Source organism: Equus asinus, chromosome 4 (assembly GCF_041296235.1).
Source record: "Equus asinus isolate D_3611 breed Donkey chromosome 4, EquAss-T2T_v2, whole genome shotgun sequence".
Taxonomy (NCBI): Eukaryota; Metazoa; Chordata; class Mammalia; order Perissodactyla; family Equidae; genus Equus; species Equus asinus.
In genome coordinates this window covers 15,748,302-15,761,240 of record NC_091793.1, presented here as the reverse complement: position 1 = coordinate 15,761,240, position 12,939 = coordinate 15,748,302, and the positions used below count along the sequence as shown (strand labels likewise).

The following is a 12,939-nucleotide window of genomic DNA, read 5'->3' as shown; positions in this document are numbered from 1 at the left end:
GAGCTGCTCTTCCCAGCTCACTGAGCACAAGCAGAGGAGAGAAACCGGACACCTGCCTTCCCAGGCGCTCTCCCACGCTCCGCACCTGGAAACCCCCTCGCATCCGCGCCGAGGACCCGAGACGTCCGGGAGCCCCTGACAGCGACCTGTGGAATTCTTTATTACCTTTCTAACGAGCACTATTTAAAGAGCTGCATAAGACACTATTGGACTAGATCTTAAATACAATTTAACTTTAAAAAGAACAACTGACTGAAGTCAGAGACTGACCACAGTTCCAGTTCTCTCGATATCGTTAGATTCCGGGTCTCCCCTTATGTTAACCATGAGGAAGCCAGGACGACACAAAGGACTGCTGGAAGGGTCTGACTGGAGCCCCTTTCTTGGAGACTGAACATTTTATTGTAAGCGACCTTCGAAGGCAACATAACATCTCACCGGGTCTCTTTGTCCTGTCTTTAAACATGAAGAGAAACGACAGGAGGATATATGAAAACACTCACGCCTCCTAGTTTCTGTGCTCAAAGATTTTATATTTTTAAATGAGCTTCTACAAGGAGTAACTGTGACTAAGCTTAAAATGGGCGAAAGGCAAAGAGAAACGCCTGCCCTTCTTTCCGTTGGCTTCAGTAACGGAATCCTACAATCCATAGATCAGGGTAGCCCGGACAGGATCCGCTCACTGACACATACCCTGCGGAAGGGCGTTCCACCCACCTGGTCGTGATGGTTGGTGTGCCTGACGAGAAACCTCAGAAAGTTGAACCTGGAGCATTTCCGGATGAGGATGAGGTCGGAAGCCCCGTCTCCCAAGTGGGCAGCAGGGGAGAGGCCTCTGTGGCTCCGGTGACAAGCGCAGGACATGTTCGCATTGTTGATGGCCAGGAACTTCCCGCAGATGACCTTCCACTCCTCCACCTCCTCTGAAGCAGAAAGAAGCATTGTGGACGTGACACTAAATATAGGGGCGTGGACAGGCAGGCGGGGCGTCCTGAGATGACAAGGGGCCGGACTGTCCCTCCGAATTCTCCGTGCTCCCGACTCCCTATCACTCACACAAAGAAAATCGTGCTGACTGCTCTGCCGAGAGGGTCACCTCCCAAAAGGCAGAGCCACCTCCCTGGTCCTCACCTCGGGACCTTTGGACAACAACTTAGAACAGAACTCACCAGATCTGGCCATCTGATTTTATGTGGCCTGTCAACTAAGAATGATTTTCACATTTTTAAACGGTTGAAATAAATCAAAAGAAAAATAATATTTTGTGACATATGAAAATTATCTGGGCTGGCTGGCCCTGTGGCCTAGTGGTTAATCACACACTCCTCTGTGGGTTCAGATCCCGGGTGCAGACCTACATATCGCTCATCAAGCCATGCTGTGGCGGGGTCCCACATACAAAATAGAGGAACATGGGTACAGACATTAGCTCAGGATGAAATCTTCCTCAAGAAAAAAAAAGAGAGAGAGACAGACAAGAACATCTACAGAACCTCTATCTGAAATCGCCCAAAACTGAAAACAACCTAAATCTCCATCAGCACTAGCATGAAAAATCAATTTTGATCTATTCAGACAATTGAGAACCATACAGAAATAAAAAAGAACAAACTGTTGCTAAAAAGAAAAAGAAAAAAATTACCTGAAACTCAAATTTCAGTGCCCATAAATAAAGTTTTGGGAACACAGATGGGCCCATTCCTTTCCAAGTGGCTGGCAAAGCCTGAAGGCTTTACTATAAACCCTTAACAGAAACACGTGCCGACCCCCATTCTAGAGCATTCTAGAGGAGAGGAGCCTGGCTGGCACCAGGCGGCTATCCAGAGAAGACGGCACACATGGGCGCTTCTACGCAATCTACTCTTCCCCAGAGCCTGGCCCACGGCAACCACTTGGTGCCTGGAGCTAAAGAGAAGACGCAAGCACGCGCAGGGCAGCACAGAGCCGGAAAGACGGCTGGGGACGGGTGCCTGCTGCCCGATTCCAGAACTGGAACCTCACACATCTCGGTGGGGAGCGTCTCTGAGACCTTACCAGTGTTCTCCAGACCGTACAAGGACCGCTTCTGCTCCTCCTCCAGCTGCTGCTTGCTCTGCCTGCAGACGGAGCACCTGAGGACAGAACGGCCCCGGCTTCCTTTAATGTGGACATTTTACAACGAAAAGCACATGCTCAGCACATATTTATAGAAGTATTTCAGTTCTTATCATACAACAGAAAGTTCCATTTCAAAGGCTTAACTAAAAATATTTCTCTTGCATATTAATTTGAATTCTCAAAATTAGATATACTTTTAAAACTTACACGTCAACATGTCCTCTAAAATTTGGAAACATAGTAAGTACAAAGCGCCCTCTGAGGCCATTGTGACGGTGCGCTGAGAGCCGGCCCTGCTTGGCCCGGGTGCGGGCGCAGCCCTGGCCCACACACAGCAAGGAAGGGACGACTCCCCCGGGGTTCCTGGGCTCAGACTTCCTTCCCTTTCAGGTAACAGATACTACGCTGGTTCTCTGTGCCAGCCAATAACAGGCAAGTAAATAACTCAGAACAGTTCACTCAGAACTTAGCCGTTAGTCTAGAAGGAATTCGCATCGTGGGCAGCTCTGGACTCACGCTGTTGAACAGGCCGAGTGTTCACGCTGGTGAGATGGGCTCATCCACACCGAGTCAGCGATGCAATGAATAAAATGCCGTCTGCCTCTAACTATCTGATTTTATGGCCTCAAACTCTTCCCCTTAAGGAGGAAGGGACCGGGAAGGAAAAGCAGGGACAAGATGGTGGACCCATGCTCCGCTGTCACTATCGGGCCGCAGCCTACCCAATTTTAAGACTTTTTCAGGTTCTGCTTTAATCTGGTCACGTGCTATGGGAGGAACGGGGGGGCGTCAGGCAGGAAGGAGCTGCCGCTTGTCATCGTGCATCCACAGTCACAGGGACAGTGATGCCAGACTAGCGCCCGGACTCCAGGGGGAGGCCGCCAGCCCTCTCAGCTGTCGCTGACTCTCAACCTCGCCTCTCCTGGGGGTCGGCTCCTCCTCTTGGCGCCTGCTGGCTGTCCGTGCCCTCCCCGCAGGGGACGGGGGACTGGCTCCCCCTTCGTAACTGCTGGGTGGTGCCTACCTTGGAGCGTGAGCAAAAACGGAAGTGCAGATGGGAGGCTCCATGCACCTCTCCTGCTGAAAACACATGTCCGTGCAGGCTAGCTCGGCCTGTGGCCCCCGCGGGGGCCGGCACACAGCTGTGAGTGTGATGGCTGTCTCTCATCGTTGCTTGCATGCGTTTTCACCCAGCAGACCCCCAAAAGGGGGCAGGGGAGCCCCTCGCGGGAGCAGACCATGTGATGAGAGCCCTCCCTTGAGCGGATGATGGGGACTCGGCCCAACACAAGGCCTCCCCTCGGGTCCCATCTGCGGCACAGGGGTCTGTCACAGCAAGGGTGTGGAAAGACACCCTCTCCCCAGGGTGTGTGTGACCCCGGAAGCCCTACCTAACCTCCGTCCCCGCCAGGCAGCGTGTATCCAGTGTCCCCGATCTGCATTTGTGCATCCACCTTCACAACAGGAGCCAAACGTAGACAGCCCTGCTCACATCACGGGATCACCACAGACACAAACGAGGGAGGGGACGCTTACCCTGCCCGGCATGGCTTCACGTCCCGTGGAGATCCCACCGTGTGCTGGGCCGGGAGGAAGGACACCGTTCCTTCGTAGCAGTGATGCGACAGGAAGGTCTTCAGCCCTGAGGACAGAGCGCCGTGGAGAGAAAGCACCGCCAGCATCACGTCGTGGTTACGACACGTGCTTACCAGCCTCCGAAGCCTCTGCGAGAGCAGATCCCTAGGACGCCTCGAGACCCCGAGCATCTGCAGAAGATGCAGGCACGGGCCCACACGAGCCACATTCCTGGTGCCACTGAGGGGAGCCGCGGGGTCCCCGCCCCCCAGCCAGCGCCTCTGAGACCCCACGTGATCAGAGCAGGAAGGGATCTGGCCATATGGGCGCCTGGTCACCAGGCTGCTTTCCACGCTGGCAAAGTGGACGTCTCTGCCACCAGTGACCCCTCATGGCCTCACGCACATGGTCTGCATGTTCTGACGTGATTCTGCCCGTGGGTCAATGCGGGACAGATGCCTTGAAGCCCCTGACACCTGCAGGACTTTGAAGGAGGTGCACCTCAGGGCTGACCCACCAGGGCCATCTCTCTGCTCCGGCAAGACTGTCGGTGAAGCCCCCGCATCCCCCGCAACTTTGCCCTCCTGGAAGAACTCCAGACAGAGGCCAGGGCAGCAGTGCCACCACGAGACCATGCCAGCCGCTCTGGCAAACTGTGGTGTGCTCTCGCTGTGCTGCTGTGTCCCTTACTTGCCACAGCTAGAGACAAAGCCACTTCCTTGCCCCTGCCCCAATGTGCCTGGCATAAATCTGACTAGCTGTCTGGAGAAGCCCACCCAGCAGGACATGGCGGAGTGGGGCCTGAGGGGCCCTGGGCCACAGCGGGGACCATGCAGTGTCCTGTGAGTCTAACAGTGACACCAATCCTGGTGTCAGATGCTGGGCTGGTGCTGGCCACAGTCACTTGTAGTGTTACGGTAAGCCCCTGTACCCCCGACGCTGAGGCCTCCCTCCCCCAACATGGTGGCCAGGCCCCACCTGTTATGTGTCATCACCGCAGGGTGACGAGCTTTCAGCCCAGTGTGCACGGCCCAGTGGTGGACGCCACCTGCCCAGGGGTCACGCTCCCACAGCCTCAGCAGGTTGGCACTGCCCGTCCTCATACCCACAGACCTGGCCCTGCCCGTCCTGCCCTGCGGGAGCCTGGCATGTGGCTGGCACCAGGATACGCTTAGTAATGATCTGCCCTGTGGCGAAACAGCTCCCCAGTTGCCCCCTGGCGTCCACCCTGCTCCGGCCCCTCCTCCCCCGTGGGTGGCTCTGGCCTCTCCTCTGCTCCCTCCCCCAGGGGGACCACCTGCCAGCTCGCTTCCTCACTGAAGTGATGGTGCACAGCCAGACTCCCACTGGGTGTCCCCTCTCCCAGCCTCCACCTCCAGGGCGGCCTCTCCTGGGTTCCAGTGTCCCCGTCCCTGTCTGTCCCTGGATGGGCCCACGTGCGTGTACTGCTTGCCCCTAAAGGGCCACGTCTCCTTCACATCTCTCTCCACTCTGCCTCCACAGCGCCTCCTGCCTCCAGGCGTTTCCTCATCCACGAAACCCAGATCCCACCACCTCGCCTCACCATGAGGCAGCCACCGGCTGGGGACGGGGATGCAAAGACGAGAAACAGCGCTGCCTCAGAGCTCTCGTCCGGGGGGGTGACTGGCCACAGGCCATGTGCTGCGGTGGGGACGGGGCGTGCAGTGGCCCTGGGACCGCGATGCGGTGACTTGGCGAGAGGAGCTGCACGCTCGACAACACGTCATTGGGAAACGGCACCAGGAGGTCACTGAAATGCCTGTGGCTTTCCTGATTTCCTTGTTATTTCTTTTCTAAGTTAAGGTTTTAATAAATATATGACTTTGCCACGTTTTACGTTTTAATCTTAAAGCCAGAATGTAGTTTTAATTTAATTAGATCTTTTTTAATGCATAGAGCTCACCCAGTTTCTATTCCTTTCTCTCTCAAGAAAAGGGTTTAGATTTTAGTATTTGACATTTTTCAATTAAATTTAATACAGATTTACCCAAAAGCAAACTCTAAAGGGCAGTGACCGGATAAATGACATTCATTAAATATGGCCAAGGAATTCATCTGAGCGACAAGAGTGCCAAACTTTAACTTCTACATCCTTTCAAACTCCTTTTTGGCACTTAAAAGCTGAAAATTCAGGTGATGTCGCCCACTAGCTGAACGTGCGGACTGTCACTTGGTGGGATCTGGACCCGGCTTCCGTTTGCTCTGAGTTCTGGCTCTGTGACGGGTCAGAGCAGCTCGGCCTGACAGGGACCCCGGTGTCCTTGGGGCGTCCCGGGAACCTGGTGGACTCACACCACTTGGTAGCGACAGGGACGCGGGGGACGCGAGGGACGCGTCTCCACCCTCACGGGCGCCGTGCAGCTTAAACCGGAGGACGCGTGTGGAAACACACGGCTCACCGAGCACTGTCTCGAGTTACCTGAGAAGTTGTACCTGGCGAGGCCCATCCAGCGCTTCTTCTCGCTGTCCTTGATGATGTCCCCGTAGAAGCCGTAGCCCAGCAGGGACACGAAGTAGCGCAGCAGAGTGCTGTTGTGGTGCACGGAGGACACGTCCAGGGGCAGCGAGTCCCCTGCCGAGAGAGGCGCCCGTGGAACCCTGCCCTTCGCCCCCGCCCCCAGCCGGCCAGGGTCGCTCAATGACAACGTGAACCATGCAGGAGGCGGGCAGGGGTCGGCTCTCCTGGGGCACTGGGTCTCCTGTTCTTGATTCTAATGACACAATTTGACTCAGATTTCCAACACGGGCTTGTTTCCGAAAGCTGTTCTGTAGGGACAGAACAGGAGTGTATCCACGAAGCTGTTAAGGTCACTCATCGAAAGGAACGTGGACTTGACAATGAAGGAAAGGTGCGTGGCGTTTTAAAATACAAAATCATAACATTTCTGTGACTTTGGGTACGACACGAGTCGCACCGTCAGCAGGGACGACGCGGGAGAGGGAGCCCGTGTCTGTCGCACAGGCGCCCGGACAGAGGGGAGCAGCATCCACAGCCACTCCTGCCTTTCCGACCCCGAGACAAGGAGCAGGCTTCCTGCCCCGGGACGCGCATTCCAGAGGAGCAGGGACAGACAGCGGCCAGGACGCACAAGGAGCACTGTGGGCAGCCGTGGACTCTGGCCTGGGGAGGCTGTCCTGACAGGGTGACGGGGCGGAGCCCTGACAGAGACGACAGCAGAGAGCAGAGCAAGGGACGTGTCTGGGACAGAGGGGCAGCCCGGCCAGCGCAGGGGGACGCCGCCTCTGGGTGGGGGGTTCAGAGCAGTGGGTCACGTTTTTGAAGGATCCCTCTGATGGCCGTGGGAAGATGGGGCGGGACAGGAGGCGGCAGACACGGACCCCTGCTGGCAGTGGGGTCGAGGGTATGAGGACAATGAGCTCTAGGCCACCATGAGTTCCCGCAAGGTTAACACACCGACCGCTGTGCACAGAACCTCCTCTGGCCACGGCCGCCGAGAAAGGGACCTACCCAGGATGATGTGCAAGGTCGATGTCTCCACATCGTTTATGCCGACCGTTGAATAACACACACAATCTGTTGACCCTGAAAAGGGAAAAAGAAGGTTCTTAATGTTATTATAAGAACTCAGAGTCGTAGCGGGCTTCCCGCTGAGCAAGTGGTCTGTTCTTGCTTTTCTCCCACAGCCTTGGAGTAAATAAGGAAAAAATGCAATTTACCTACAAAGTGAATATTGGAAATATTTAGATTGATTCATCAAAAATATTGACATCAGAGGCCAGCCTGGTGGCGCAGCGGTGAAGTTCATGTGCTCTGTTTCGGCAGCCTGGGGTTCACCGGTTCAGATCCCAGGCGCAGACCTACTCACCGCTTATCAGGCCATGCTGTGGCAGGCATCCCACATATAAAGTAGAGGAAGATGGGCACGGATGTTAGCTCAGAGCCAATCTTCCTCAAAAAAAAATTGAGATCAACCTTGCAATGGTATCAGCGAGCTCTTGAGCCCCATCTTGGGGAGCAGAGCCCCCTGAGAAGTGCCTGTGGTGGTGGCTCAGCGCTTTGCAGGGCGTGTCCCCTGCAGCTGCCACAAAGACGGCGGGAAAGGGAATCTGCTCGAGACATCACCAGTGGGACGGGGACATGCTGCCAGGACAGAAGCAGCTCCACGTGTCACAGAAACGCACTTTAGCTTCTCCGTGTGTGCGGTCAGAGGACCAGAGCCCTGGCCCTTCCCTGGGGCACGGGGGCGTGGCAGCCACCAGCCCAGGCGTGAGGGGCCAGGTGGTCCAGCTCTGCACCCTGCTGAACATGGCGATCACATGCCTGATGGCAGCCAGGGGTCAACCTCCTCCCGCTGGCCGGCTTGGCTGTAGACGGGGTGACCTCAGAGTACCAGCCAGCACTGGATCCCTGGGCGTGGCAATGATGCTGCTACTGGTCCTCGCTGGTCTGTCCTGGTCCCAACTGGGGTACAATCCAGGCACTGTCTCAGCTCGAGTGGGCGGAGAATCTCCCCAGGTGCTTGTTTACAAAAAGACCCCTGAACACCGCCCCCCGAGATTCTCACTCAGTAGGGCCGGGATGGGGCTGAGCAATCTGAATCTTAACAGACCTGCTCGATCGTTGAAAAACCCTCGTCTACAATTCCCGAGGATCACCTGGGTGACAGCATCTAAAATCGCACAGTATTGCCCAGACACGCCCTGCACAGACCAAGATCCATGGGGGGGTAACCACAGAGTTAGCAGGCCCAGAAGCCGCGCCCCTGCAGGGCCCAGATGCTCGCCCTCAGGCCCCAGAGCAATCCACAAGTCTGTCGGCATGTCTTCCGTTGAACCTGAAAGTTCACGGTTCCCAACAGCCGGGTGAGCCCGTGAGACCCCCCTCCGTCTACTGGAGGAACAGCGTCCCCACACTTTGAGGTCAGAGGGCAAGGATGGCTCTTGATCACTATCTAAGCTGACGTGCGACCTCTGCTGGTTGGTAACATACAAACACACAAATGTCTATGTTCATACATATATTTTTCTTTTCTGTTAATCTTAACCTAAAGATTTGAGTGACATCTCACTCCAAAAATGAGCCAAAAAGTAAAAAATTTTTAAATGAACATTTAAGATCATAGGAGTGACTAATTCTTAAAACGTCATTAACAGTATCTAAGAAAAACTCTGTGTTTTGGACTCTCTCCCACACCCGTCATCTTCATAAGGGTACCCGAAAAACAAGGATAAACATTTCTGAGAGAACAAACTCCAAAAGAGCCACTGAATTATTTGAACCGGGGGTAGAGTCCTTCACGTCCCTAGGACTTTCCAGAATTGCCACAGAGCCCGCTGGCTCCCCTCCTGTGTCTACTGCACTGTTCACTTTCTTCACAAACCATCCTTTAGGACAAAGCTGACCAGACACCCAACCTGCCTGCGTTTCCTCAGAGGTGACCTGTGTGATCAACATCTGCAGTCAGTAGAAATTCAGCCTGATCTCTGGGAAAATGCAGGGCCTGACGGTGCCACATGCTCCCTTCACAACCACTGCAAAGACGGGCTGGTGACCGACCTCAAGGACAGCGGCCCGTCATTCAGCAGCTGCCTGAGGGGCATCTCACGGAGGGAGGAGGGGCGGGATGGGCAGCAGGCAGGGTCTTTCTGGTCAGACGCTGGGGCCTGGGCCGCGCCTCGGGCTCCGGGGCCCTGGGAGGACGTGGCCCACGTCTCCAGAGGGAGACTTCACGCTACAGGAAGTCACTGCAAACGCTTCCACTGAGAGCGTATGATGGCGCAGAGCCAAAGGGCACCTGAACCTGGAGGCGAAGCAGAGAACTTCGTGGGGCCCCGCCCCTGGACCAGGGGACACACGTCCACTCTCCATGTCATCCGGGTCCTTGGGGCAATGAATATGGTAGGTAAACTGAGTTTCTAAAAGGTTTCAGGGATTACTTTGCTGAAAAATCAGATTTTTAAAGAAAGTAATCAGTTCAGCTTACTCCCTCCTCAGAACCCTTCCTGAGGCCACCGCGCCTCTCTCCCTGCATCTCCACCTCCGCTCTGCCTCTGCCTCACCTGGCTCATGCCACCTGACCTCTGACAGCACCACTCACAGCCAAGCTTGCTCCTGCCTCGGGGCCTTTGCATGGGCCACTCCTCCTGCCTGAAATATCTTGCCCAGATGCAGGGCTCTGTCCTCCCCGCCCTGGGCCTCAGGTCTGTGTCAGGCCTTAACGGCCTCCCTGAGCACCCTGTCTGGACCAGTGTGCCCCCCATGCCCCATGGCTCGACACTCTATTTCTTTTTTGTTGTTGTTTCGCAGGGACAGAGTCGCCCTGAGCTAACATCTGTTGCCAATCTTCCTTTTTTTTTCTCCCCAAAGCCCCAGTGCATGGTTGTACATCCTGGTTGTTCAGTCCCTCCAGTTCTTCCACGTGAGCCGCTGCCACAGCATGGCTACTGACAAATGGGTGGTGTGGTTCTACAACCGGAAAATGAACCCGGGCCGCTGCAGCATGAGCGCAGAATTGTAACCACTAGGCCATCAGGGCTGGCTCCCTTCATTTCTTACTTAGCGTCTGTCTCTCCCCCTGGCCTGTGTGTGCCCTGCCTGTTCACTCCTGGCTTGAGAAATCTGTTGAATGAATGCATGATGACTGACTGAAGGAATGAACTGCTAGAGCCCCAGGGTGACTTCAGGTCGTGGAATCCTGATGTTTCAGTTTGAAGAGGCCGCCTGGCTGGCAGCTGGAGCCATCAGACAACTGCCGCAAGTCCACGCAAACATCCTGGTGCTTACTCGTCCCCAAAACCCCATTTCTCCCTCGTTTAACTTTGTCACTTTTAACAAAAGTGACATCCCTCTAGGATACAAAGTAACTCCCAATTATTTCTTCAAATATCTGTGTGGTAAGACCTTGACCCAGAGGAAGCCCCAGCTGGAGAGGTAAGATCTGGTTCCTGGGGGCATCGTGACTTGGTTCTGGCATCGACTTGTGACAGGCACCTGTGCCCTCGGCACCCCAAGCGGCCCCTGGCCATGCACTTACCCTTGACGGCGTCAGCTGTGTGTCTCCCTCCCAGCCCCATGGCCTGTGGTCCCATTGGGGATGCCACCCTCCCGGGAAGCTTAGTCCCCGCCCAGGACGGAGCAGGCAGCAGGCACACACTATCCTCTGGCCACAACAGTCAAGCTAACTGCCGCCCTTCTGCCTTTTTCTGTGTGAGACACAGCCTTTCTGAGAAGGAGGCAGAAGCAAGAAAATTCCCTTCCCAGGGGAGCTTAGCCCGGCCTTAAGTTCCAGTACACTTTCCTGTTGCTCAAAGTGCAGTGCTTAGAAGCGAGCATGTGTGACGGCTTGTCCCCACTCAGGAGCCTGGGACGACTCCTGCAGGTGCTGGCACAGTGTGGCAGCCGCACGACACGCTTCTGGAAAGGAATCGGACTGGTGAGTTGATCTGCAGCACATCTCCAGCTATACACAGGCTCGGCTCAGCATTTCCTCAGAGAAACCAGGTCACCACTTCTCCTCTGGAGCCATTTGAATCTAAATCGTACTTTCCTGACCAAGGTGACATAGTGAGAAGTGATAAGGGGACACCAGCACCTTCCTTAAAAGTCAGCTTTATTTTTGCAGAGCTTCTACAGGGCCAAGTGCACACTGGAAGCTGCTGGCAGGAAAGGTTCCGAGGGGGCCTCTCCCTTCCAGAACCTGCTCCCCCCAGCACAGGGTCACGAGAGCCTCTGCCTTCCGGAACCTGCTCCCACCAGCATGGGATCACAAGGGCCCCTCTTCCCTTCTAGAACCCACTCTCACCAACACAGGGTCACGAGGGCCTCTCCCTTCCGGAACCCGCTCCCCCCAGCATGGGGTCACGAGGGCCTCTCCCTTCCGGAACCTGCTCCCACCAGCACGGGGTCACAAGGGCCCCCTCTTCCCTTCTAGAACCCACTCTCACCAACACGGGGTCACGAGGGCCTCTCCCTTCCGGAACCTGCTCCCACCAGCACGGGGTCACAAGGGCCCCTCTTCCCTTCTAGAACCCACTCTCACCAACACAGGGTCACGAGGGCCTCTCCCTTCCGGAACCCGCTCCCCCCAGCACGGGGTCACGAGGGCCTCTCCCTTCTGGAACCTGCTCCCACCAGCACGGGGTCACAAGGGCCCCTCTTCCCTTCTAGAACCCACTCTCACCAACACGGGGTCACGAGGGCCTCTCCCTTCCGGAACCTGCTCCCACCAGCACGGGGTCACAAGGGCCCCTCTTCCCTTCTAGAACCCGCTCCCACCAGCACAGGGTCACGATAAGGAGACATGTCCATGCAGGAAAGGGCTGGGGAGGGCCCTCAGGCCTGAGAGGTGGTGGAGACTGAGGGAGCCAGATCAGAGTCCAGGTGTGGCCCTGTCACCTGCCATCAGGAGCCTGTCAGCAAGTTATGCTGGGAGCTGGGTTGCAGATTTAGGACTGAGAATGCCAGCACCCACACAGCAGGCTGTTTGGGAATCAGACAAGGTGGTGGGCACCTGGCACGAGGCCCAGCATACAGGAAGTGCCCGATAACCAGCAGCTGCGGTCAATGTTACCCAGTTAACTCACGTGACAGGAAGCCACCTGAGGGATCACTACGGATCTGTTTTATCAAAGAAACAAATTTTGTGCCATAAGGAAATGAAAGGAAGCAACATTCAAAAACTGAGAACTTTTTGCCAACTTTGACCCAGCGGGATCCAGCAGAGGTCACTTCACACCTAAGCACAGAGCCATTGCTTCAGCTTTTCACAGGAGGACAGGCAGCTGGCACCCCTCGGGCCCACATCCTTCTGTGGAGAGAGGCTGCATGCAGCTCAGAAGGCTCTTCACCTGCCGGCGGGGCTCAGACGAGGTGGGGCTGCAGCCCACCCCAGTGTTTACAGGGACCCTGTACCTGGGGTAGGCCACACTGTGCCTCCTGTCCCTTAAGGGATGGTCGTGGGGTCACACATCCCGTCAGCACACCCAGCGGGGCCGCTCGACCACTGCATCCTTCTGCTTAGGAAGCCCCGGGCTTCGGGGCGACTTCGAGTGCCGAGCACACATCATTTCCCAAGGCTCCCTAAGCCTCAGTCACGTGACACGAGTGTGGGTTGAAGAGGAGGCGCCGCAAGGAAAGGACCCCGCTGACCAAGGCCCACAGGAAGGAAGACTTCTTTCTGTAGACTGGCTAACACTTCTAAATTAACGTCGAGTTGGAAAGCGACTTTGAACTTAGGGAACGTTGGAATGGAACTCACAGCAGTGGGACGGGGCCTTCAGAAGCAG

At 55.8% G+C, this 12,939-nt stretch overlaps 1 protein-coding gene across 2 annotated transcripts in view; it reads right to left on the bottom strand.

Moving 5' to 3' along the window:
* The window catches only part of CERK (ceramide kinase), a 66,450-nt gene that overhangs the window by 4,761 nt on the left and 48,750 nt on the right, over window positions 1–12,939 (bottom strand). For both annotated transcript variants that reach the window (XM_044777655.2, XM_044777641.2), the window contains 5 exons: window positions 7,163–7,237; window positions 6,113–6,265; window positions 3,634–3,739; window positions 2,035–2,111; window positions 718–923 (listed from right to left, as the gene is read on the bottom strand). In XM_044777655.2, the coding sequence (XP_044633590.2) occupies window positions 718–923; window positions 2,035–2,111; window positions 3,634–3,739; window positions 6,113–6,265; window positions 7,163–7,237 (617 nt within the window). The remainder of the gene's footprint in view (window positions 1–717; window positions 924–2,034; window positions 2,112–3,633; window positions 3,740–6,112; window positions 6,266–7,162; window positions 7,238–12,939) is intronic.